General features: G+C 39.8%; 1 protein-coding gene across 11 annotated transcripts; it reads right to left on the bottom strand.

Annotated features, from left to right (window-relative positions):
* Window positions 1–664: 664 nt before the first annotated feature.
* On the bottom strand, window positions 665–27,023 carry LGSN (lengsin, lens protein with glutamine synthetase domain). 11 transcript variants are annotated; one of them, XM_030007069.1, is made up of 6 exons: window positions 26,468–27,023; window positions 23,624–23,719; window positions 17,431–17,493; window positions 15,301–16,297; window positions 6,670–6,848; window positions 665–4,429 (listed from the first exon to the last, which is right to left on the bottom strand). In XM_030007069.1, exons 2-6 carry the CDS (start codon window positions 23,651–23,653, stop codon window positions 3,230–3,232), a joined length of 2,469 nt encoding a protein of 822 aa, XP_029862929.1. In that variant the 5' UTR covers window positions 23,654–23,719; window positions 26,468–27,023; the 3' UTR covers window positions 665–3,229. The 11 variants fall into 11 exon arrangements, 10 of the variants coding, with proteins under 10 accessions (XP_029862929.1, XP_029862942.1, XP_029862935.1 ...); XM_030007082.1 differs by having other exon boundaries at window positions 23,624–23,703; XM_030007075.1 differs by having other exon boundaries at window positions 26,494–27,023.
* Between the last annotated feature and the right edge of the window lie 772 nt (window positions 27,024–27,795).

The following is a 27,795-nucleotide window of genomic DNA, read 5'->3' as shown; positions in this document are numbered from 1 at the left end:
ATCTTGGACCTGTAGAACAGTGAAGAGTATTTTCAGACAACGCTTCAAGATGAAATGTTAGCAATACAGCAGTCAATAGTAATTCATTTCAATTGAGCAGTATGAAGTAGTTATCTTTTTCTTGTTGCCTTTCTAAAGAATATGCATGAAAATTTGGTTGGGGATGCACACAACTTTAAAAATTCATAACTCCTTGTTTTGAAATAAATATTTTTTATGTTTTCCCACAGAGTTGGAGTTATTTTATTTTTATTATATAGAACATATTTAAGAAACAGTATTGAACAAAATAGTGACCAAAATTTAGGACACATTAGCTTCAAGCTGAATTTCTGAACCTTCTATTTAAAAAAAAAAAAAAAAAAAGGCATTAATTTGCCAGAAGCATGAAATGTCTTTATTTAATCATATAGCCACTGTCTTTTCAGACCCTATGTCACTGGGGACTACTTAGAAAATACACGTATATTTATCTTACTATTTATCATATCTTGCTATAAGATAACCTGTATGACATCAGTTCTAGTCAGTTGTTTTTTGTTCTAAATAATGGCTTTCCATAACCAAATTTCATCAGATAGTTGGATATATACAGCAAAAGGTTTAGGTCTGATGTTGTTATTTCTTTAATGTTGTGATAGGAAAACAATATGGATAATACATATAGTATATATATAATGAGCTTCATGTTCATCAAATCCAGTTATGGAAATTCATTATGTATTATCTCTTTAAAAGTGACTGTATACAGTGACAGATAATTATGAATCCAAGACAAACCACAAAGTGTCTTATAAAGCCACACAAAAAATTGTTTGAAAATTGGCATAGCAAGCACCATGACATCCTGCAAATATATATATAAAATGAAGAGAAAAATACACGGTTTTGTCTCATTCTTTCATTCATTTTGCCATCCTTATAAGCAGGTCCAGAAGTACAATCCAGAAAGTGAACCTACATATCTTCTGAGATTTCCATTTGGAAATGTGGTCAGTGTTATGCCAGAGTAGCTTTCCAAGCCCCAAAAGAATTGAAAGAGCAATGTAACTCACTTTTATAATGTATTTCACCGAGAATGCTGAGTTCACTTATGTTTTGTTTAATATGCTTTATTTTCAAAGAATAATTTGTGAAAAGGAGATACGGATCTGAAATTGGATTTTGGAAACTCTGGTGTGGGAATGTGTTTCTATTTCAAGATCAACTTCTAGATAAACTCTAAAATTAAGATCATTCTGCCTGCAGAAGCTTAATACATGTTCCATAGCCATTTCTGGTACAGCTTGGCTTAGCCAGTGTATTTACTACCATACAAAAATCCTGTCACATTAACACACATCATACATGCAATGCTGTGCTTTAGTACGTCCTTGCCAGATGAAGAACCAAGGAACAGCTATTAACCTGTGTGACTGCTGGGACTAAATAATGACTATGGTAAGTAAGTTGTCTGAGCAAGGACTTTTATGGGTGTCTTCTGCCAAGAGCTTGTGAGGATGAGAGTGGGAAATAACCAGAAAGAGAAGACAGGTCAGAAGACAGACAGATTCCCAGAGCCCCAGAAGAAGTGCTAGGGCAGCAAAAGAGAAGCGTTTTTTCAGAATGGGAAGCTCTGCTTAAATGCAAGTCTAGACCTGCCCAATGTAAATCAGCCTGGAGCAAAGAAAAATAGTCCCATGATCTGGGGTACCCAAAAAAATGTGCCAGGTGAGTAAAGTAAGGGAGAGAAGCAAATCCACCCACCAACCACAGACTGAGACAAGGGAATGCATTTAGCAAGTTTCCTTAGATTATTTATTTCCTCTTGCTACCCGAGTATAAAGTGAGTTCTTCTTTGGAATCCCACAAAAAGTTTTAGCGTACCAGGTGCTACATTTCAAGTACAATACTTTGTAGGGGAAGAGTGGAAGATCCATCAGTAGGCACATTTCTGTTCACACCTTCTAGTTCTGCAAGTTGGCAGAGGCATTGGCTGAATCTTGTTTTCACTTCATTGATGACCAAACACCTTCACTCACAAATTCCTACACATAGATGAAAATATTGTGACAAGATAAAGAACATCAGAAATCACTGTTAATGTGGAGGTGGAGTACGAAACGAGGGTTGTCGTTAATAATAAAGGATGACAGCGGCAACAGCAACAAAAACAGAGAGCAAATCTAAAACCCACCTCCTGCCATTCCAAAAACTTTATTTTTCTTTACACCAGCTGCCATTTCTAATTTTAGGATGGGTCTTCTCTTCCTCTGTTTTAACCACTATTGGCCAGTCTCTGAATTCACATCTTCACTCGTTCCTTCTGCTTTTAACCCACTCTTTCTGTTCCTCTCTTCACAGTCGTCTTCCTCATCCTTGATAACATCACGTTTCCCAATAAAGTCCAGTTTAAGCTCTTAATTCTCTGGCTTCTTTGCCCTTTTTTTTCCTCATTTGCCATTCAACTCTGAATTAACCCACTAACTATCAAAAGAGACATAATACCAGCTCCTTTTTTATTGCACAGTAGCCTGACACTCCTGGCTCTCTATGGATCATTCCCTCTTCAGGCCACCATTTGATTTCTTTTCGTGTTTTTCTCCACTATAATTCTTGCAAACTTCATTCAGCAGCAGAATTCCTGATGTATAGATTATTTTATAATCCCTCCTGTCTTTTTATTTAAGCCCATTAAGATACTGACCCCTGACTCTCAGGTTCTACAGCCTCAGTCCTTTGCCCCTCTCTCCACAATGTTCACCATTCTAGCCTAAGTTTTAAATCAAACTCATTCTTCTGGTTTAGCAACCCTTCAGCTACTGAATAGGCTGGGAGAAATCCCATAACTGTGCCAAACAAGAAATTTCCCTCCTTCCACAGTTCTCCTACCCGCCCTCCTGCACCATCCCCATTATTCCTACTTTTCTGCACATTATGCAGTCCTATTACAGTTGTACAGTTCTCTTCTCCATTTCACCTCTTTTCTTCTTTGCATCAGCAGATCTGTTCACTTAAATTGAAAAAAATACTGTTTTTTAAAAGCCAGTTAATGTTATTGTATGAATATCATCTTTGCACTCTCCTGAATGTACACAGACAATAAAATGCAATCACCGTGTACTATACAAAGGAGGGGGGAAAAAATCCCAAAGCATTAAAAACATTTTTAAATATATTTACTAATTTCAAGATTCTTAGCCATTCACCGTATGCATTTACACAGCATCACTACAGAAGAGTGCTCCTTCTAAATAAAATAGCCCAGGCATTTATTCCTTTCGCTATCCATTTCTTCAGTTTCTAACTCATAATGTTTCATAGCAACAAAGTATCGGATAAAAGTTTCGCCTAATGCTTCCTTAATGCATGAATCCTTCTCGAGTGCAAGAAGAGCATCTTCTAGTTTCAGCGGGACTGATGAATGTTTCAGGTCAGCAGTGTAATTTTCTTCTTGGAGCATATCATCATACCGAAGTCCTCTCTTTACTCCATCCAGACCCGCAGCAATAGTAGCAGCAAGCACAAGGTAGGGGTTTGCTGTAGCAGAACTTAATTTATTCTCTATGTGAGTGCCTTTGCCACCATGACATTTGACATTAAAGGCACAGCTGTTATCATTATATGCCCATTTTGCATTTACAGTCTCTTTTGATTCTTTACTGTATTTAGAATAAGGCTTACGGCAGCTGGTGGTAGGAGCCATCAAGCAGCTGATAGCTGCTGTGTGTGCCAAGAGACCTGATAACCAATTTTTTCCAATATCTGAGAGCTCCTCAACTCCATAACCAGCAGAAAACAAATTCTTCTGGCCATTCAAATCCCACAGGCTATGTGACAGAGCCCCTGAATTGTAGAATCCCGATTCTGAGAAAAAGCTAGCCACGTAGTTGTACTTCTTAGCCACCTCTTTAATGCCTGTTCTAAACGTGAAGGCACTGTCAGCAGCATCTATGCCAAACACTGGATGAAAAGTGATCTCCATTTGCCCAGGCCCACTGGAAGAAGAAAAGCTTTCAATGTTGGCACCAGCATAATACATTCCTTCAATGAGCTCCTGAATGAAAGTCTGGTCGTGGTTATTTAGTATTGTGGCTGCAGGAAAGGATATTGTCTTCGAATTTACAACCTCAGTAATGCCATAAATACAAAATTCATAAGTGAAGGCAGAGTGCAGAGAAAAGCCATTGTCCTGAAGCTGGCTCAGCTGTTTCTTGGCAATGTGCCTCGGTGAGGTCATTAGCGGGTTGCCCAGCACGGTGAAGGAATCACATATCACTCTTGCAGTCTGCTCAGTCCAGGGTAGTATTCGAAACGTTGATAAATCAGGGTTCAGGATTATGTCACAATTAAAATTGGTTGCATTGATGTAATCTAATTCATTGTCTTTAGGATTCAGCGTCAGCTCAAGATAACTTCTGGGCATGGCAACGCCATGAATTGCCTTCTCCTAAACACAGAGCAGAATGACAGATTTCCAAATGAGAAAAGAACTCAACAGCATTTTTTGGTATGTAAAATATAGAAAACTCGGATTCTCAGTAAGAACAATAGTATTTTTCCTAAAAGAACACTAAAAGGCAGTTTTCACTAAAGTGGAGGGCAACAGCCAATTACTGGCATTATGGAGCAGAACAACCTTCTACAAGATTGGTATGTAAACCCTGGCATCACGTATCCCAATGACCATTTTTTAAATTTCCATAAAGAGCTGAAAAAATGTTCAACACTTACCTTGCATGGTCTTTATACAATTATGGGCATCACCAGTTAGGTGGAAACTTTGCAAGTCAAACTTCTATCTATTGTTACTCTGTCCTCTGAGCATTTCTTTTACATAGATCCAAGCGACCACACAAGACTCACGGCAATACAAACTCAGGCTGTGACTTCTCTTCAAATGCCGTACCTCACTGTTTTTCAGGTGCAAAGTTTAACTGAAAATTCTCACTTTCTGGACTTAATAATTTGGGGGGTGAAATGCAGGGAAGCACTTACAAGTGAGAAATTTTTCTAATGTTTCAGCACTCCCCTTCTAGGTAGTAAACAAGATAAACTCATAGTTACACTTTCTTTTCCATTTGAACAGAGAGCTTCAGCTTACGCAAATGAAATGTAGATAGGACCACAAGGAAGGATCATTTGCCTTCAAACAAGCACCTTTACAACTTACCTTACATTCAAACCTTTAGCTGATGAAAACTGCAATTATGCCAAGTTCTATCAGTGAAATTGGGGTCATGTTTACTTCTTACCTTTATTCTTCTAAGGGAAAGGATTACCGTCTGAGTGAGCAGTGAAGACAGAACAAACCTAGAAAGGGGCAAGCTCAGAGCTGAAAAAACAAAGTTTTGCCTATCAAGATGGAAAATTGTTGAAATACTTCAAACTGCATACAGTGGCTTCTCTTTAAATAAAGAAAGCCTGCCTTCTCTTAAGCGGGTGGCAGTCCAGTGGTAGCAATTCTCCGTGTGACAGCCGTAACCCAAACTGCACGTATGGTGAGTACTGCTCCAAGGTGTCTAACTGTCCTTTTGACACTGAAAAGGTGTTGAAGGTGACTACCCTATAGTACTACCCTCTCCCTCCTCCAACCCCACTACTGAAAAATTGAAAAGACAAAAAAAAAAAGGAAATTACTCTCAGTTGCTCTGTATGTGTACATATGTGCGCCTGTGTCTGTGTGTGCACACATACACATTTTTTTAGTGTCCAAAAATGTAGACTGTCATGCAAAGTTCCAGTTTGTTCAGATGGTGAGTAAGGTAAACACAAAAGCTGCCTTTGAACAAGCTGACCTAAACATTTGCAATTTGACATAGCAACTGAAAGAGAAGTTGCAATTAACCTACCACCCCTCACAAGAATTAAAATGACTGAGAGAAAGTTTATTTTGATAAAATCCAAATGACATCAGAGAGAGCAATTTGTATCGAGATGACACAGTTGCAGTTTAGCAATGTCTAACAGGGAAATAATGAAAACATGGCTTCAGAAGGAACTTGAAACAAAAGTGCTCTACATCTTTTCATGTTCTTATCTTTTTTTTTTTTTTGATCAGTAAAGCTTAAAATATTCATAGGGATATGTGAGTGAAGTATAATGTAGTTATGCACATGAAGCATCACAGAAGCAATATATTGAGAGGGTTGATTGGTCATGGTTACACATGGTGAGGATTGCTTCCTAATTTGGTTCTTATTTCCTCAATCATTAACACGGCAAATATTGCTATTAAGTCATTATGCAACCTAATGGTATTTTCTTATGCGATTGATGACTATAAAGTTTCTCATAGATAGTGATTTTCATTCAGCCATTTTCTTTCTTTCTTTCAGTGTTTACTCATTTCTTTTTGCAATTTACAGATGTTCAATAAAACAAAATCTTTATAATGCGTTGAACCTGAAAAGATAATTCTGAGGGAAGAGATTATTAGAACTTCAGAGTACTGAAATTACTAGCCTTATTTAATTAGATTGCTGTTTGGGGGAACAGAGGAATAGATGATTGCAGGGATGAAAAAAGTCCAGATCCTTTGGGAACATTAACAAGTGGAGGGAACAGGTAATTTGTTCTAAGTTTGAGTTTCTGCCTGCACCATGAAAAAGAAATAAATAAACAAATAAATAAATTAAGGACAGGGCCATGAAAACACATGAAGGTACAGCTAGAAACCAAAAAACTTACGTGAAAAAACCGAGAAGGAACATTCTTTGATCTTGACACACCATGGAGGTCTATTGATTCAAATCTGACAAACTGTACGTTGTCCCTGGCCATCTGCTGCTTAATAAATTCAATATGAGAGAACAGGTGAAGGAGAGTCGAACTTCCGAGGCCGTTTACATCAGGCTCTCTGCTGGACGCTATAAGTGAAGAGGAATGTTCACGTCAAACAAAATAATGAGTGCTGGAATACAGGCTGTTCTCCTAAAAAGTGCAACAGTGGGAAACTGTGACATTGAGCGCAAAAACAAAAATAAAGAAAAGATATGGATCACACAACATTTTTTTAAATAAACACACTTTCTTTTCCCTGAGGACCTGTGTAAAATCCCGTATGTTTTGGAATGGTCGATAACTTAAACTTTTTTTGAAGTTCATAACAGAACACAGGGGAATCATGGGGTAAAGCCAGGAATTTCTGAGGGATACCTCAGCTGGTTTGTTGGGTGTTCTTAGCAGTACAAATAGCAGCTGGATACCTATTTCCCACCGAAAGCTGATAGAATTCAGTTGCTGCGTTTCTTCAGTGCCTTTGAAAAGTGCATGGATACAGAGACATGATAAAAAGGGCACTTGTCTTCTGCTAAACCTTTCTCAAGACCTCCCGAGGAGGACTGCAGCCTCCTCCACCACAGGCAGCGGACTTTTAAGAGAAGCTTATGCATTTGTGCATTTGCTGTTATGGCATTGTCTTCTTAACTGTATTACAGCAGCTGTAGGACTGCATAAACTTCTTGACACGAAAGCAGTAATATCTGAGTGTAACTTCTGTAATGGAGCAGAGACCTGGGCATAGTAACTTCCTTACACAAACCTCTTAAGCTCTCCGCCCTCTTTTCTTTTGAGTATTGTTATTGTTCAAGTTAAACTACCTAAGGTATTAATTTCCATTTAGTACAATAAACTAACTAGACCAAGGGTAAAATCTGATATTAAGATATGAAAAAAATGTGAAAAAATGGGTTTTTCTACATTTCTCAGAGGAAAGTCCTCCATTCTTCCTGAGAATATGATCAGATGAATTTTTGCAGAGCTGTCAGTTCCGCAGTGGAAGATCACCAACACCAACCTTCAAGCAGAAGTCAAAAGCTTCGTGCTGAGGCACTACGGAGGTTGGTGGGAGCACTCCCAATCTTTCCAGTACCAAACTACCCAAGCCAGAGCAGATCTCCTTTAGCAGCAGCCGGCAGGCACAAACACCTCTTCTTGACCTCTCCTTTGGGGCAAGCAGGACTGCGAGCTGCGAGGCTGTAAGGAGGCTCGGCAGGTAGCCCAGCACAAGGCTGTCTGATTATTCCCTGAGAAGGCAGCAGGCTCACCCACAGTCACAGACTTCTCAGAGCCTTTGAAAATTACTGGAGCTTCCTCCAGCTTCGGATGGCCAGGGAGGTGACAAGGATACTCTAGGTCAGTAAAGTAAGAAGAGGTTAAGTACTAACAGTGCTCCCGGAGGAATGACAGGTGAAAGCACAGGACAAAATTTTAAGCAAATAGAAGAGTCTATAGGAACACAGGGTAAAAATTGAAAAGGTAGAAGCAGGAAAAAAAGAGTTTTGTCACATCCACTTCTCCTCGTGACATCTTTCCCTTTGGTCTGCTTCAGCTGTAAGCTGCTTATGGAAACAGCTTTTTTCCACTGTCTTCTATAAACACTAGGGCACCATGTCCTTTAACAGATGTACGTTAAAGAAGGAAGTCCTGCTACAGATGCTGCCAAAACACTATAGCAACCAGGGAGGATATGTAAACTGGCCTTGTCTTGCGTATGTCATCCAAGTAATAGTTATTTGAATTCCACTTCAGTCATCCCGTAACGTTGTTTTACAACATGAATGTTTACCGACATTTAGCAGATGTGACCTCCGAACCTGACCATCAATTAGAAGTTGATTAACTGTGGCTATTTATTAGATCAATAGAATTAAAAAATATTCTGAAAATCTTCCTACAGATTGCAGCAAGTAGTGTTTTCTTTCTTCAACTCCAGGGCAAGAAGCCTGAGGTTTTTGCCTTTGTAAAAGCAGAGCTCAGTCCCTTATTCTGCACGTCTTTAATATCCTGTGCAAAGATGGTAGACATTTCCCATCTACCACCTGTCACATGGAGATTTTTATGTCTTCATCTTATGCAAAGTAAAGTTTGACTGGCAACCCTTGACATCAGAATATTGTCAACTTTTGATGTAAATTTTGCAAGTATTTCTTACAATGTCCTGAAATGTTGCCTGTTAAATTTGCATTTACTGAATAAACATTTTTAGGTAAAAACATATAATTCATGAAAAACAACAACTTTAACTCTGACCCAAGTAATTCTTTAAATCAGTATTCCTAAGAGATATAAATGATATAAAATCAATATCTAAGAAAAACACAAATGAGATATGCATTCATATTAATGATGTACGAATTCATTTTAACAGTAAAGCTACAAATATACTTAATTTAAACATCTACCAATGGTAGGTGATTTTCCAAATTTTATATCTATCTGTTGTCTTCAAGCTAACTTTACTTGAATAAATGCATAAATACGTAATTAGAATATAAGAAATAACATAAATTAACAGAAAGTTCCTATAAAGTAACGTTTTTAAAGAACATTAAGCAACCAAAAATTATTAACTGAAGAAGCAAGAATTTGTATTCTCCAGTTGGACTTGTTATGATTCATGATAGCTCTTTTTAAATGATGAGACCAGAATTTATATATTGGTCAGGTATTAGGCTATATACCAGTCTAGACAGCCCACTAGTTGAAAGACAGATACTTCTTCATTTACAATAGCCTTATCCAAAAACCTGTTAGAATCAATAGAAACACTCCCGCAGCTTTCACATACTTTTTAGAGGCAGTTTGTCTTTTATATCATTTGCAAATTATCTTTCCCATTGAAATAATAAGTTTCTGTAAATTGTATGATAGATAAAAAAATATCATAGTGACTTAATACCTCTGATTTTGGAAATATGAAAGGGGATTTGTTTCTTAAATAATATTTAGTGTATAACTACTGACAGTACTTAATTTTCTCCAGGACAGGTCCCAAAATACGTTTTCTTGGTAGCCACTAAGTAAATCACTGGCAAACTACGTCCATGAAGCCAACGATGAGTAAAGTTTAGAAAGGGAAAGTTTTTTGGAAAGTTTTATAGTAGGGAACTGAGTACTCTGTCTTTTCCCAGATCATACAGTCATTATCCAGAGCATTAGTTACTGGAGATAAGGAAGCTAATAAGTAAGTATTAGACAGGTCTAGCTGATTTAGATTCACAGTCTAAGAGTCTTACACTCTTAGGAGGAAGGATTGTGTTCATGAGTATAACTGTTTCCCTAGCTCTCTGGGCCCCTACAAATAACGGCATCTTTATTTTCATTTCAGAAAAACCTACTTATGGAAACATGTATGTAAATTTCACAAGATGCTCAGATTTTGGTTCAGATTTTCATTTTAAAAATCAAATATAAATCCAGACTGGCCATGTTTCTTCAAGCAGAATGGTACATACAGATCCTGAGATATCTATATCAAATCAGTAGTACACAGAAAAGCTCTTAATGTTTGCTTTTCTATGGTTCCATCTGTATTTCCCATTTAAGTAACCACTGAGAAACAATTAGTATTACTCATGTTTCTTTCGTAATTAGTACAAAATATCTACAAATATAAACAAATTATGTTTATACATTTAAAAAAGATTAATAAAACAAAACTAAAAATATTACCCCCAAAATCTACAGATTATTCAAATTATATTATTATTATTTCTAGCGGAAGAGTGGTGCCATTCTTAGGTTATTAATATTGAAATCGTTCAGTTTGCTGAGGGCAGCTGACGCAGGGCTAGGGCAAACAGTTAACATCAGCTTTATCTTCTCAGCAACAGAATAGTGCCACGTTAGAAGAAAGCGCACACGTGCCAGACCTATCTGTCATTATCTGCTTGTTCAAAGAAATCCTTTCCCATGGTCCCTTATTAAATCACACCGCATCTAAAGCAAACAATTTCTCAGCTGTATAAGAGGTGACTGTGTCAAACCGATGAAAAGAAAAGAACGTGCTACATGCTGCCAGGGGACTTGACAATGACGGGAACGGGCTGACCTGACAAATGTAGTAATATTGGAAACTCTTCACTGAGAAACACGACCACCAATGTAGCGTAAGGCGATAACAGCAGACACCAGCAGGGAGACTCCAGATACGAACCGTGCACTGGAGAGGGAGACGTGTTTCCGTCGGTCCTCCCCCAGCCTCTTCCTCCCACTGCCTCTCCAGCTGTGCCAGATGTGCTCCCTCCCGGCACATCCCCGCTGCGGCCGCCCAGCTGCTGCCCACCCTCCTCCGGCCCTGTGAGAGGGGTCTGGGCACGCCGGAGAGGAGCAGCGAGCGGAAAACACCGTCCTAAGTGATCCCCAAAGTCAGACGTGGTTGTTCTGCAGGAATGACTGCAGAGGCAGTGCATACGAGGTGCCTGGAGCGGGGACTGGGTACCTCTCCTGCGTCCGCTTCTACCTCCCGGCTGTCCGCTTACAGCTCCCAAAGAGCCTCCGTTTCCCTTTGCTCCCCACTGACTGGTCTCACCGAGCAGAGTCCGTGGGGACAGACGTGCCTCTTCCAGGCGAGCGCGGAGGACAGTGAAACCGCACGGGGAGTTCAAATTTTAAATGTTAAAAGTGTGGGTTTAATTTCAGCGGAGCAAAAAAACGAGCTATCTGTTTTGTTGCAGACTTCTTTTTGGAATTCTGCCCCTAAATACCAGGTATCATAATTTGTGACTGTCTTGTTACTAAAACTAAGAGCTTTAAACAAGTTAAGAGTGACAACATGAGGTTATTCATTGCAATAGAAAAGGGAACCGCTTGTAGGGCTGATGAAATCCACTCTTAAGTATGAAACATAGCCTGTTAGTATCTACTTGATAGGCTTTTCTTGAAAACAACTTAGCAAAGGAACTTAGTGTTTGGGGTCAGCACCTGCACAACATTTAGTGTGATTCTTGGGGCGTTCAAACCTTCTTCTTCTGCACACTTGAAATTTCAACAGTCCCTCGGTAGCTACTGATGCCTGCAGATATATATATAAATATAGCTAAGACATTTTTTCTTTCTTCAGAAATGTCCTTCTCCCTCCAACAGTTCCTGACCCTGTGCTGGTCATATTTCCATGCCCTCAGGTGATGGATGCTCAGGAAGGTGAGCCCTGTGGAGAGGACCTGCTCCTGGAGCAGCTCAGGGTTCCGGGGGCCCAGCTCTGCAACCTGCACACAAGCAGTTTTGAACAAACTTTTTTATCCCAGCTACAGACCAAGACGGACAAAGGGAATTTGAAGCCGGAGGTGACTGCCAGCCTGTTGCCCACCTACAGCTACCTGGAGGTGCTGCTGTCTGGTCAGGTCGAGAAGAGAGACGTAGGCAGAGCGGGTCCCTGCTGAAGCCGCCTGCAGCCCCTGCCCCCTGTGACAAGGAGAACCCCAACAGCGTGGTGTATCGTGACCCTTGGGAGCGTCACGTTGCTCGAATAAAGTTATTTTCTTTGGCCTCCTTTCTGGCTACCGTAGTATAAGTAGTCTAATTTAGTAGCATGCAGAGCAGCGTGTGCTAGGATCTGACGCCAGAGAGGTCAGTATAGCCTCGCGTTGAATGCTATGTACACCATACCTCTAGTACATGCGTGCGCTCACGTGTGCATGCGTGCACATGCTATGAAGTGTTATATAACGCTAAATGCGTGAAATTTCATCTGAATTTTTACTGTTTCCCAAGAATGCAGGCGCTGAACAGCTTCAGAAGCACCTGATTATTAATGACTACGTACCATTTTGCAGAAGTGCACACCATTATCATGTATAGATACTTATGCAAATAAAATTCCTAAATTCATGTTAGTGCAGTCAGTATATTTGCCTGATTAGCTACATGTGTTAGTTTCTCTCTTTCCATGGTGACGAAGTAGATTAAAAGGGCTTTAGCTTCAGCTCCAGTTTCACGGACACTGTCCAAGTAATATTTTTCATACTGAACCAAATATCTTGCATCTCTCTTTCTATTATTTTTTTTCCCATGTCCAAGCACTTCTTTTACAAAAGAGCTGACAAGCAATGGACAAAATTCATATGCAGTAATATTCCCACAATTTCCAATCAGAATTTTGGAACAAATATTGGATTTATTATTTTAGAGAGGTGTTAACCACATAACTAGCATGATTGTATTTCAGTCCTCTGCATTACGCTGACTCACTAAAGCTCAGCTACATTTCTTAGCCTTTCTACTGCTGACCTCTAGAGATTGTCCCTTAACTGTGTACTTTTAGAACAGTAAGGTATATTCCTGCTTTGGCTGTATCTCAACACTGAGTAGATCTGAAATACAACCTCTAGTAATTTTTCCAAACACTTTGGACTGATATTTCTGATTTGAGCAAGTTCGAATATTTGAAAACTTGCAAAATACAGGAGGTGGTATTTCAGATCTACTCCGTGTCAAGACATGTTTAGATCCAAGACTTCAGGCACTTTAGTAACTAAAATATTTACGATAATATTTTAGTCATAAAAATAAAATATTTAGGATTTTCTTTTATCGATCTTAATAAATTATCACTGGCAGCAATGAAATACTGTTTATGCAAAGGCTCATTAAAGAGTGCAGAATTTATGTAAAACTTTCTTCTCTTAAGCTACTGAATGTATTCAACAAAAATTAAATTTCAAACACATACATTTCTAATTAAGTAGAAACTATTTCTGTGCATTCCATTTACTAGTGGAAACTCATACTGAGCCCTACAATTTGTTTGGTCAAAGCCAAATGGAATCCAAACCCCGTGAGATTCCAAAACTTCTGGGTTTGGATACGTTTCTGATGAGACAAAACCATTTCCCCCACCTCCCTTCCTAGTCGGTTCTCATCTGTAGTTCTCTGACAGTCACTGCCATCGCCAGTGATGCAGAGTAGGATTAAGCCCAGGCAGCTTTAGGTGTTTCAGAGTTAGGCAAATAATCTAAACTAATCACCGTGGGACTTCTTCCCCATTGAGTGGAAAGAGATGCCCACCTCCAGCGGTCAATTGCTCATCAACCCCGACCACCTCTTTGAAGACAAAATGCCTGTCGTTCTCTACTGACTAGGTAATGAACTTGGATTAGCCACTTCACTTCAAGTGGCTACAATCGGGTTGAAATCTCCTGGTGGAATCTGCAATTAATCTCGTCAGTTCCCTGTAAATGGTGTTATGACAAATAATTATTCCCATATTTTAAAAGTTATTTACTGGTTTTGCAGACAATGAGGAAACAGTACTAACCTAAATTTGACAATGCATTTCACTAGCCTTTCAGCAATGTGAAAAACAATGTAATCTGGAAAGGGAACAGCATCAAGTGCAGCCTGAGAAATAATCCTCTAACCTCTTTACAGGAATAAAGAGTGGTTTGCATGTGAAATATCTTTTCAAAGGTTTATATTTCTCATGCAGTGCCCTGAGTTAGCACTGATAATGTTCATGGCTATCTTGTCCAGACTTGTTCAAACTGGGTAACACAGTATGTCTATTGAGAAATCCTGCTGTAGCTAACAACATTTGATATATTCAAATTGTCTGTTTTCAGAGTACGTATAGCAATTCTTCTACCCATCTGAACAGAGACTTTAAAAAAAGCAGGGTAACTTCATATTGTTGTAAAAATGTAATTGCTACTATTATATTTTATTACATAGTTAATGGTGGACAAAGTCTTTCATCAATGAAGAGAAGAGATTCGGATTTCTGGTGCCAGTGAGATAATTCAGAGGGCAAGATATCTATCCTGAAAAGTTGATAATATGATCTGAGCCTGATGCTCCTGGAAATTTATTAATATGATATCTATTCAACTGGCAAATTGTTGTTTGTGTGCTTCCTGGAATAGACACGAGCCAACAAACTGCTCAAGCCCATTACATTATCATAGCTAATAGTAGCTTTCCGTTTGCTGATCCAGCTAGCCCAGAAGTACAACTTTTACAGTTTCAAAGAAATCACAGCCTATTAGTAGCAATTAATTGGCTCTATAAACACTTCCGAAATGGACTTATTGAACAGCATGAAGATAAGTGGAAGTTCTCTGCCTCATTTGCTTTTCTTCCCCTATCGTTTATATGAGATGTTTTTGCATTCCAGTCCTCTCACAGGACAGATAATTGAAAACATCATCCCTACATGGGAGCAATTTCCGCTGCTGGAAATGTTAACAAAAAGGAAATTTTAAGAAGCCCAGATGCCATCAGAGCTTTGCAGTGTCTAGCAGACCTTCGGGAAATGTTGCCTGCGCTCAGTTTAAATGAGGAAATATTTCAGTTTTAGTGAAGAAGACATGACCACTTGCGCGTGGCAGTTTTTGGCAGGCAGCTGGGCTTTATAAATGCCTTAGTTAAAAAAAAAAAAAAAGCCACATAGGTGTAGAGCACAACTTCTGATCACACAGAAACCACAGGTGTCAATTCTCTCATGCGCTAGCTCTGACTAAAATTTGCAGCTCAACAAAACCCCACAAAACAACAGGAGCCCTTTCTTTAACAGGAGAGCAGGTGATGTTTAAATATCCTTACCGGCGTGGCCTGCAGAGGCGTCAAACTGAACCTCGGGAGCCGTGCTTTCCGCGTGCGTGGAAGGTGCCGGTAGTCCCAGGATAAGCTGATCCACGTCACTGCCCCCCGGCTGCTGCTGGTCGGAGCCGGCAGAGCTGAGGACCAGGAGAGGTTTGCTCTGCTGCCCCGCTCCCTCCCTGTGGAAGCCGTGGTACTTGCGATTCTCCTCTCCAAAATGGGGACCAAAAGTCTCAAAGGGTCGGCCCTGCTTGTCAGCTGCTTTCTCCCAGGGCTTCGAATTTTTCTGAGGAAAACTGCCGCCTGCCTTCCCACTGTAACTGGGCCCATGAGCGGGCGGAGGACCTTCACTCAGCAGGTTTTTCAGCTCTTGCAGTCTTCGCTTAGAAATCTCAGGTGCCCCGGCGCAGGACTCTGCAGTACCGCTTCCTTGTGTCGTTACAGTACCGCCCAGCGAGCCCGTCTTCGTCACGTGAAACTTGACATCTTTTTTTGCCATCCCACCCCGTTCTTCTTGCTTACTCTCTGCCTTCTCACCGCCCTCCGCCCGGCTCGCCGCCTCTGCGCACCCGGCTCTCCCTGCGGCCCTGGCGGGCTGCATGCCCGTGGGCTGCTCCGGTTTAGCCGGTGCATCTATTTCCTTCTGCATTTTTCCTATTACTCTTTTCCCGGTGTCAGCATTTTCCTGGATTTGTCGTGTTTCTCCAGACACGTCTTCTTTCACGTCGCTGCCGGTACGGGAACTGTCACGACCCCCTCGGTCCTTTTGTACTGGAGGAAAGCTAGCCGGGTGTTGAAGAGACGGGTCTGATGGTGGTTCCGAGCAAACAGCGGTTCCTCGAGGCGCACAGGGATCTCGGGGCTTTGAGGTGCGGGACAGCTCCATCTTCTCATTTTCTAAAGGAGGAACGTACTTTGTAGGACTTTTGCCTCCCTTTTTCTTTCTGAAACCACATATATTGTTGCCATCAACTTCATCATTGTCACTTTCAGGTGTGTTCTGTAACCAGCAATAAAATATACAACCAAATAACATGCATGAATGAAACAGGACATGGCAATGGAGTACTACCACCAGCTGCATTTACCTTGTAGCACTTCCATTGCTTCTTGCTGATGGAGGTCTCTGTGGACACTTACTGACCCTCAAATTCTGCTATTTTGATTATAAAAATTCTCACAGAACTCTTTTTCGTATGTATTAGAACAAAAATGGTGAAATTGCCTTCATAATAGAGTTTTTAGCCAGATTTAGTAAATTAAAATATAAGACATCATACAGCGTGTGACGTAGTTTGTCAAACATGTGCCCTTTAAATGTGAATAATATGTATTTTAATGATTACATTTAAGTATATTCTTGCTCATATTAAAAGCATTTGTATTTATAAAGGAAATGTATTGCCCTGAAACACTGAACACTGGCAATCCTTATAAGTATGGGGAGTGAAACCTGAAAATAAACAGCTTTTAAATGAATTTCAGGATCTAATTTGGCCAAATAACTGAATTTCCAGGGCAGTGGTCAAAAGGACAAACCCATATTTGGATGTGTAAACAGGAAAGAACCAGAAGACGATGTTTACCTTTATATATGGCATCGTTATGATTTATATTGTAGTGCTGGGAGCAGATTTTAAAATGGATGCAAACATGTGGAGAAGGTGCAAAAAGGAGCTGCAAAAATTAATCTGCTTGCATTACCCCAAAGAATATCAAGAAGTGTCTGGATCATCGTCCCTCCTAAGTATCCTGATCCTACCACAGGTGTGATTAATCTGATGGTGACAGGGAAAAGGACAGGAAATCAAAACCAAATACATTCAAATTAAAAAACAGCAGAGATTTTAATATCGCGGGTGATTAATTATTTTACAAACTACGAAGGTAGGGATTGAATTCTCCATCTCACAATGTCTTAAAAAAGACTCCGTGATACAGTTTAACCAAAATATAAATCACTCCATAGCCGATCACAAACTGGTTTATTGCTTCTGAATACCTACTCAAGAAGGTATTTAAGACCCAGTAGCTTAACCAACAGCCCTTGGTTTGCTTGGCTTGGGCTGGAAGTAACACCTGTAAAAACACTGGGAAATTAAGAGTTATCCTCTGAATGAGACCGTTCTTTACCTTTTCCACAGAGGAATAATCTGCACTCTCTCCAATTTCTGACTTTCCAGAAGAAGTAGGGATCTGCACAAAAGCAAAGTGAATGCCAGTCTGGATAAGGAAAAAGAGACTCCTGTTGGCAGACAAAAGCACATAGAAGAAAAGGCAGCAGCATCTGATGTGCATGTGGAAGGAAACAGTTACGTGGCTTCCATTAAGGTCATTAACGTCTCCCTTTTCCTGTATTATTCCTCCCTATTTTCCCTCTTTTCTCATTATGCTATTTTCCATCATTATCTCGTCAAAAAAGGCTAATGACTTCTCTCCTAACACAGAGCTCACAGAAATATTTCCTTCCTCTCTCGCCCTTGCTCTAAACTGCTGCGACATGGGGTATTTGCAGCTACTTGGGGCACTCGCCGGGCGCTGCTGTGCGCGCGGAAGGCATCTGGCTGCCAGGTCTACCGGGGCGATAAGCCACTCGGTGCCTGTAACGCCCAGGCACATATCTTCATAGCGACATGCTTGTGACGCCCACTTGCAATCAAACAGTTACTGGCTCGTTCACAACAGAAATCCTTGCCTACCCCAGTTTTAGCAGTCAGTGTTTAATGAACCCATTTCTTCATCTAAAGGCTATGGTTTATTCCCATAATACACCCTATAATACCCCATAAAATAATTCTGGGTGTATTGCTGATACCTCTACACATTCATCCATGTAGAATAGGCCTAATTCCTACAGCTCTGCATCATTATGGAATATAAATGTAATGAAGGAACTTTCCTGAATAACGAAGCAGACAAAAGCAGCTTATAATGGAGACTCTTAACAACACCTTCATTAGTAATACAAGAAGGTGAACGAAACTGGGAGACAAACAGTAGGGGTGGAGGAACCAGTGTCTGCCAAACGGAAACCCCCAAATAATTCTGAAATAAGAGAGGCATCAAATTAAATTTCTAGATGTATAAAATTATTTTTGAGATAAAAGAGATGAGTTCCAGCTATGAAAGCTATAGTCAGAAAAAGATTGTATTTATGAAAAATATTTACTCAAATATCTTTTGTTGCAGAGGTTGCCATCATTAAAATATCCTGATTTCCACTTTATGAAGTTTTCAGAGTTCTTTTATTTCCTTTGACTAACCCGCAGCCAGTAACACAATCATAACACCATCTGCATTTCTGCTTTATAATGTATTCCCACTCTCTGTGCTCAAAGATAACCATCGAAAATTTTAATGTTAGACTAAGTTTTTGCCTGTTGTCCCTATTGTAGGTCTCTGAAAAATGTTCAGTAAAATGACTCAAGGAAAGGTGAGCACATCCTTTTTTATAACACCTGTATGCTGAAGTCAGACAAAAAGTAGTTCATGTATCAAAAACAAAACATCAGAAAACTGCCTGTTCACATCATTAGCCATTCTAAATGGTTTCATGAACACAAGGTACCATCCCCACATTATAATTCTTACCAAAACAAATTTCTTCTGAGTAAACATGAGCAGGATAAGGACCAATCACTTGTAAATTTGTTAATGGAAGCATTCATTTGTAATAGAACTCTAGTAACTAATGTGTTTATAGTAGTGTGCAAAGGGTTTATTTTCCATGAAGAAACTGAGACTATGGTATTTCCTTTTGATCATAGACCTGAAAGAGATGCTGCACCCATTGCTCTTAACACCAGTGATCATTTTTACCTTCAAATAAACAAAACTCTTACATTTCTACAGAGAACAACCCATGCATTACTGAAGGTCTTCAGCACAAGGCACACTGACTTTGTGCAGAATGCCTCTTCATTTCTAAATAAACTCAGACATTTATGGACTTTTATTTAGAAATCATTCACAGCATTTTCGGCAGTGAATTAAACAGGTCTAGATTTGTTTCAAGGTACAAATACAGCCTCCCTTCATATTAAAGCCAGTCATATGCATGACTTATGACACAGCCTTACTTGTCTAGTAGTTTCTGTGGCGTCTACCATCAGAAAAGGCCTAGTACCTGGGCACAGAGGGGAGAGCACCCAGGAAATAGGACTTACAAATTATCTGTTTAACTTTTTATTTCTAGCAAGTTTTTTCTACAGAAGACAGGGATGATTAAGTAAAATAGCCACTTGAAAGAGTTACAGTGCAAGTGACCCAGATACAGATCATGACAATTTCATGGAACCATGTGTTCTGCTGTGCTGCAAGGAAAGCAAAACAGTCATGGCATTAATATGGCAAGAGTTCTGATTATTTTTTATTTCATTGCTGAATGTTCCTACAATTTTGTGGCTATGTAGCAACAGTAGCAGGACATACCAAAGGTACTTGAAAGTTCTTTTAGCCAGCATTTGTTTCAGCATCATTCAATTTTTGTTTGTGTGTTTTCAAATATTCACTGGCACCCTAAGTCAGAGGTCTTGAAAGTTTCGAAATTTGCTTCTCTTTCTTAGCAAGTGAACACTCTGGTGGTGATTCAAATATTCCTGCCAGAAGGAGTAGGTCCAAAATATAAACAGTGTGGGCCACACTACGCAACGAATCTACAATTTAGATTTTTTTTCTTTCTAAAGACGTATCTGATGTTAATTGCCATTGACAGGTATTGGTACTCCCCCAGGTTCTGATCTCCATCAGGACTTCTTGCCCCAGTGCTGCGACTCGTGCTGGTACACCGATCCCCTCTGCACCGGGGTAAGGTTTCAGTAGAGGTGGACCAGCGCAAGTCCTACAACAGGCGGGAAGAGTAGTGGTGGATCAGACTTCATTTCCATTATGGACAATCTCAACTCATACAAACAACAGCCTTGCTTGTCTTCACTGGGGACCTACTGCGTCACTTCGGGTACGCAAGAGTCTGGACGTCTGTGACTATCAACAGAGCGTAAGGGCTACGCTCATGCATTACAGCAGCGTTTTCGGGCAGCGTGCAGGTAGGAAGAGGAGAGAATAGAGGACAGTATCAGCAAGCAAATATTTCAGCACTGTGCAGATGAAATTGCTTGCTCTACTTAACCTGGTTACATGCCACTTCTGGCATGCCATCAGGCTTCTACAGCTGATAGACATTTTATATCTTGTGGTAACACAGAAAACATACATCTAAAGCAGGTTTTCTTAATCAGTTTGTGTTCACTTTTAGGCTTTGTACAAGCTCTGAAGTGGAACATTAACTATATCATGAAATACAGCACTGCCAAAAGGCAGTTCATCTATAAACCTGCCAACCCACAAGCTGAGAGCATTTGGAAATGTAAAGTGTTGCCTTTGGGAGGAATAAGTGCTGCGACTTCTGGTGTGTGAAACACAGGTGAAAATCCAAGGCAATTCTTGAACTTTTGCCTTAAAAGGATTTTATAGGTGACTGAAAATATATCTGTAATGTTTTATGAGGCAAATTCAGAGGCTGCGAAGGGGACCTCCTATTTTTCTCCTACTCTCTCTTTGCGTCATGACCTCAGGCAAGACTGCAAATGGTATTGGGGTTTATAAACCTCTCAAAAACATAATGACGAAAAGACACGGGGAGAAAGGGAGTTAGTTTAAAAGATGCTCTGAGTAACTGTAGATGAATAGCTGCAGAAGGATTTCTATCACAGAAAAGGTGAAAGAGGCAAGGTGCAACTCTAGCCGCAGCTTTTGTATATCTATTCAACAAGATAACCCAATGTTCCTGCTGTTGGCTACCCAAAAAAGTGATGCAAACACTCAGCAAAATGCACGGGGTTCTCAGTCATGTTCTCCTTTTCTCTTTTGTTTCAGATCATTAACCAATTTTAGCCATTATTTTAACTGATTGTTAAGAGGTCAAATTGTGATGATCTTCCTGAGTTGTTGCTAAAGATTTTTCAAGAATGAAAGATTAATTTTGCGAAGAACATCAAAATGTTAAAATCTGGTATAACTAAGAATTAGAAAAACATGGGAAGCTAAAAGAGAAAAGTCAAAAATATGTAAGATTTGGTTTGCTGAATTTTTTATTTATGAAAAGTTAAACTGCTTCACTTAGGTTTGACTTTTTTTTTTTCTATCACATAAAGCAATGTTGAAAAACTGAGACAAAACATTTCCAATCTAAAAAAATCTAAAAATGTTGTTCAAGTGAAGTTGACATGTGACATTATTCACATTGTCTGAACTTTTTTCCAGCTTTATTTAGAAAGTAACGCAGTTTTTCAAAGTATTTCAATTGCTATGAAACCGTCAAAGCTGAGGAACTTTTTCTGGCCCACTCTGGCTGTTACCAGGTTACCCTTCACAGCTCCCCCAGGTTGGTACGGTCAAGTTTAATTAATCTTTTTATGTAGTAACGACTTTCAAAAACTAGAATTCAACAGGAGGTGCTGCTTGAGACCTTACACGACAGTACCCATAAAGCAAGTACGCCCGTGTCCAAGTGCCTTCCCTGTCCCTTCCGCGACAGATGGAAAGCATTGCCCAGCTGCTCCCCCAGTAGCCAGGCAGCGGAGGAGGAGAGGACGCAGGAACAAATTGTCTACAGCTGGGAATTAATGCAGCTTCACTGGAGTCACCGGAGCTGCACAGATTTGTACCAGGAGGGAATCTGGCCGTGGAGTCGTACGGAGGACAACGGACACATTTCCAGGGAGTAGCTCCAGGCACAGAGAGGGGTTTTGGCTCTTGCACCCTGTGCTAAAACCATGTGTGCTACGATAAACAGACACTGGTGGCTTGTAAGCTAGACACATGAAAACCACAGCACATTGTCAAGATATTGCTGTGACGAATTTCTCCCTCAGTGACCTTGTTTGATGAAGTGGCTCTTTGAGAGTGATTTACTGCTACAAAAACCTTCTAGTGAAGGACCTGAAAGTGGCATAAGTATTAGGTACATGTCATTATTTTGCAGTTAGGGAAGCTGAAGCACAAACTTGCCATAGGTCACAGGAAGATGTGTGGTAATGTTAGGAGCAGAAGCAAAGTCTCCTTTCTTCTTTGAAACTTTTAAATATACTCAAGATTATTAACGTACTTCATGTGAAAACGAATGGAATGAGTTTAGCTCACAATATTGTGTCACTTATTTTCACATCTGACATTTGCCTTTATCTGCTACTCTCATCCAAAGCCTTCATACTACATATGCAATTATTACGTGAGCTCCTCAAGGTCATTGATTCTCTTGCTGCCTCAAAGCAGCAGAGTTGTCCTTGTGGCAAGGTTATTTGCAAATACTTTCCCTTGGACTATGCCACCTGCGCCATGTAAAAAAAAAATCCCTGAAGTAAGATAGAGTCTCAAAATGAAGCAGCTGATCCTGTCTTCAGAGTGATTTGGGACCACAAGAGTAGACTGGTGGTGTCATCTCCAATTTGCAGCAGTGTAAATGAGATCTAAAAGCAGGATCCATTTAACAGTTGACTAATCCTCAGGAAGACATTTACGAGGGAATGGACTTAATGATCTACAAGACTTTTATGTCTAATTTCTATGACTCATTTCATACACAAAGATGGTCTAGGAGACAGTCAGTGACTCAGAGTAGGTGCATCTCTGGCATATAAAGTATCCATTTGTTCACCTTGATAAAAATGTGTAGTAGCCTCAGGAAGTCAGCCTGCACCATCATTTCCAAGCCACATCACTTTACATCTTTCTCTATATTTTTAATGAAACATTTTAATTTCACGTTTTCACAATGAGATCTTCTGGACACTACTCAAAATAACAGGTAGTTTGTTTGGGTTTTTTTTTTACTTTATTGGAAGTATATATTACAATGTCAAGACCAGAAACTGTTTTAAAATGCACTTATATAGAAACAGCAGCTCCATTTAGGTTGGTAGCTTGACTCAACAGTGTCACTTTCTCATTCAGGTCAGACTCTGGTCCACAAATTGTAGTGCTTTCATTTACATTAATGAAGCTAATCTTTTTTCCCACAAATATTAATGGGATCAGATTTTAGACCTCTATTTCTATCTACTTTTGATAGAGTTGTAAGTGAAAGACATAGGAAGTTAAAAGGCGTTAGATTTGCTTCCTAAATCAAATGGGTTTTTTTAGCTTAAACAAGAAGCCTTTCTTTGACCTGCATTTGCTTCAGAGTTAGACCATGCTCAACATAAATGCATGAAGAGCCTTGCACACAATCCACAATGAAGTTTTCACTCACTTGAAATCTTGAAGTGAATGCAAAAATTATTTTATATCAGTGTATCTGCTCAAAAGTCATTCACAATCAGTCTCTTACCTGCTGAGTCAGATCTTCCTTTTTGTTCATGTCCACTTCATTCTAGTTCAGGGCACCATTAGAAATGGCCTAGTAAAAATCTAGTAGAAAGTCATCCCGTATTTATAGGCATAGATACAATAAAGGTTAGTTAAAACAGAATTGCTGTAAAGTTCTTTTCCCAGAAGGCCACGTACGTGATGAACCATAAAGAGCAGCCCCAACATGTCGTGGCCAAGGGCACTGCTTTCTGGAATAGCGTTAAAGTAGTAAACTGACAAATGCACATTATTAGCTGCCTGCCTGCCTGCCTGGAAACAAAGACAACTGAGTATAAAACTGTTTTGCTCAACTTCCTCACAAAAGGCTTTTGTCCTGTAACAAGCCATTTCTGTTCTGGAATAGAAGCTATTGTTAGGCTCCTTAGAGGTAAAACCTATATTGGGCATTATAACAACAGTATGTTATTGAGGCACATGGACAGGGATTTGAAAGACACAGCACACTGCAAGAACAACATGTGGTACTAGCCTGTTATTCTAGGTGCTTGGATGTTGTTAATTAATATTAGTAGATCTGGTTGTATTAGAATTAGGGAGAGGGGTCTTTTTTTGCATTAGATCTCTAAAAATATTTCAAAGATTAAATAGTTAAGCTTGTCTTTCTTATGCTTTTTTATTTATCAGGTTTAATATGAATTCAAAGGACTGTGATTAGCTGGTATTTCATTCATTCAGGTTCCTTTAGCTGACATGACATTACAGGATGACCATACCAAGTGTGCTTACAGCAACCCTTCCCGACAACTGATTACTTAATAAACACAAGTAAGCATGATGTTAGGATTGGCATTTAACCCTGTGAAAATGCAGGTTCAGCATTTTTTTATACTTTCAAAAAATAATAAAAAAATTAGTTTGTTAAAGTTGCCACATCACAATAATAACTATGGGTTAGGAGCTATAGTTCACAAAAATCTTAGGCATCTCCAGTGAAACTCGTAAATGCAGGTGCCCAAGACACACGCTGTGATTCTGAAAATCCTTCCTTGTCTTGGAGGCACTGAAAGGCCACAGCTCCTAACTTTGTGACTCCATCTGCACAATTTCTGTAACTGCCCCCGTTCTGAACTGCCCCACTTGTCGCAGAGCAGAGCAGACAACAACTGGAAGTTTACTAGTATTCAAGAAATAGGCTTACTTACAAGACTTGACATTTTGTCAAGCAGACATTAAAAAAATCAGCAGCCAGCACACTCTATAAGGCTGGGCTCCTGCAAGACTGATAGGATGGAAGTCAGCATTTTGCTTGCAGAATACATTTTCAAAAAAAATTGCCTTCAGACTGTCATCACACAACAATTAGCACAATTGTATAGATCCCTTTTTTAGGCAACGTACCAGTGTCACAGATCTATAGCTTGCCATGGCAGAGTTGCTTGTTGGTCTGTATTGTGATGAGCTGTGCCAAGAGGAGAACACTTCTCAGCAGAACTACTCAGACCAAATACTCTGAGAAGCAGAGGCCAGACAGAAACAGGTCTTCGGGCTCTCCGTTTTTTTTCTATTTTGAATGCAAGCCTGAACAACTTCAGCTCATAGCTTGGAAAAAAAAAAAAAAGTGCTTCAGGTTAAAAATCTCACTCTCCAGAGCAAGAAAAATATTCTTCACAACAAGGGTGGTCAAACACTGGCACAGGTTGCCCAGAGAGGCTGTGGGATCTCCAGCCTTGGAGATATTCAGAACTTGACTGTACAAGGCCCTGAGTAACCTGATACAACTTCAAAGTTGGCCCTTATTTAAGTGGCAGATCAAACCTGATGACTAGCACAGGTGCTACCCAGGCTAAACTATTCTGACTCATTTTTACATTTTTTTAACAAACTTCATTACATTTTTGTTAGTAGAAAATATCTCTACCATACTTTGTATTCTGTTCTACATAAAAGACAAGAAAGAACAACTCATGCCTTAAAGAGTATCATTTTTGAAGCACTAGCCTGGCAAACACCGCTAGTAATGAACAATCTTTTCATTAGCACTGGGAGGATCAGCTATTTCCATCTCAAGTGCCTATGAGATCCTCCTAAAACAGTGTTGTTTTGTTTCGTTTTGTTTTCTGGACAGAGTGAACTGGGAGAGGGAGAGGGTTCTCTGCCAACACGTGCCTGCGAGAGGCTGCTGGCGTCAGTAGAACTGTGCTGATCAGAGAAGCTGAGAATCTGATCCAGAAACTGGTGGAAGCCCATTTCACATCTGCCACAATACACCAGCTACTGCAAAGAGCACAGTTTGTTCGGTAATGCTCATCATCTTCCCACTTCTGGCAAATAAGATAAATCAGGCCAAATCTACTGTGTCTGCATGAGGAATATGCAGGTTTTTGTAAAGAAACTGGATTCAGAAAGACATTTTCTGTCAGTAAGCTTTTGCAAAAAATCTGCTTTCACATGGAGGAAGGAGTACGGCTTCATAAAAACAAACCTCTCTACAGTCTTTCCCCCAAAAAAGCTCCAGAGATGAAGGCATCCCAAGAGGGAGAAGTATTCTGTTAGTACCCAATATAGAGAAGGGAAGATAAAATGAACAGGACCATATTTATTTTACATTTATTATTGAATTCTGCATGAGATGCATTTCTGTTAAAGGTAAGTGCATTGTACAGTACTGAAAAGTTTATGATTGTACAGAAGTCTAGTTATAACTACACTTACCTGTGCCCAGAGTGAATGGCCATTGTTAAAAGAAGTAACAGCTTCCAGCATCAAGATGCAAAGTTAATATGCCTAGAAAATTAAGGTAGGCAGTAGATTTTGGTGTTGGCCACCAAAGAAACGGTCAAAGAGTATGGAGTAAGGGATGCACCTGCGAGAAACATCCGCACCACTGACCTCGGTTCCTGGCAGACAGATGGGCTGGAGCAGACCTGCCTCTCAGGCTCTTCTTCTTTCAGCTGCTTGTCCCATCTGCCCTCCCCTCCTCCTTTTCCATTTGATTACAGAAGCACCTTTTCCAGTCTTTAATCCCTGCAGGTTGGTGTAGCAAAATTTAGTTCATCTTCCTTGCTAAGAAGCCTTCAGATGGTTTAAATCTTAACATTAGCATAACTCTGTGCTAAAAATGTTTTTTCCAGCTTATACTGGCTACAAAATCATATTTAACATCATTATTAGTAAACCCAGTTCATCAAGGGTGTGCATCATGTAGTCTAATATTTGGATAGCTATATATTCTTTGTAGCGTCACTGGAAAGGGAGCCTCAGAAGAACAGTCCATAAAGGTGTTTTCTGGAGGAGAAGCAGAGATTTACACAAAATGATCCCTTTCTTTTAGAATGTAGAACTGATATCATGGGTTTGCACAATTACTTAATTTAAATATGCTGGGTTTCAACCACAGTTTATCAAATACTAATCTAAAAACCTAGACACTTCAGAAATATAATACAAACCAAACATCACAAAAGTGATCACTTAATACTTTAACTACAGATACTTCGTATGCACTGACTATGATGAATAACTGGTAATGAGAAAGTGCAAACTGCTGATTATCCCATTAGCGGCTCTTCAGCAGCTAATAAAGAGATACAGCTTCTCTGATGACAACTACTGCGGCAAATCACTGCCAGTTCAGGGGAGCTCTCTGCTGGCGAGCTGCCAGCAACCTCCATACATACAACTTCACCATCATCGTAGCTTAGAACTACTTCTGATTCCAATGTCAGGGTTTTTTTCATCTATTTGCAAAAAAAGAGGTTAAAATTATCACTACTTGTACTCTCCTCCCATTCAGGTTGGTTTTCCAGAAGGGGAAATTTCTATATACTCTGAATTAACTTTGGTTTAAGTAGCAAAGAATCAGGCCTCGGGGCACCCACCAGGAAACATCTCTTCTCCCCGCTAGCGTAGGTTACCTTCAGCTGTTAATTTCAGTGGGTTCCCTGCAATTCCTAAATTGTTCAAAAGAAACTTTAGAAGGTACAGATTTTGTATCTGGGATAGGTCTTGGATAGTGCCCAATGCTTCTCAGGTTGGAGGAAGGGAGGATTGCATCCTGTAATTGCTCATGGGGCTGGAAAATTTCTCAGAATAATTTTATCACATTTTTCTATCAACAGTCGCCTTCTCCTTAAAGACAGCTAAAGTAGGTAACTGAAGTTTGACAGAGAAAACAGTACAAATCAAAATTGT

This window comes from Aquila chrysaetos, chromosome 2 (genome assembly GCF_900496995.4).
Source record: "Aquila chrysaetos chrysaetos chromosome 2, bAquChr1.4, whole genome shotgun sequence".
NCBI classification, from domain to species: Eukaryota; Metazoa; Chordata; class Aves; order Accipitriformes; family Accipitridae; genus Aquila; species Aquila chrysaetos.
The sequence above is the reverse complement of the archived record's forward strand: the minus strand, read 5'-3'. Positions and strand labels throughout refer to the sequence as shown.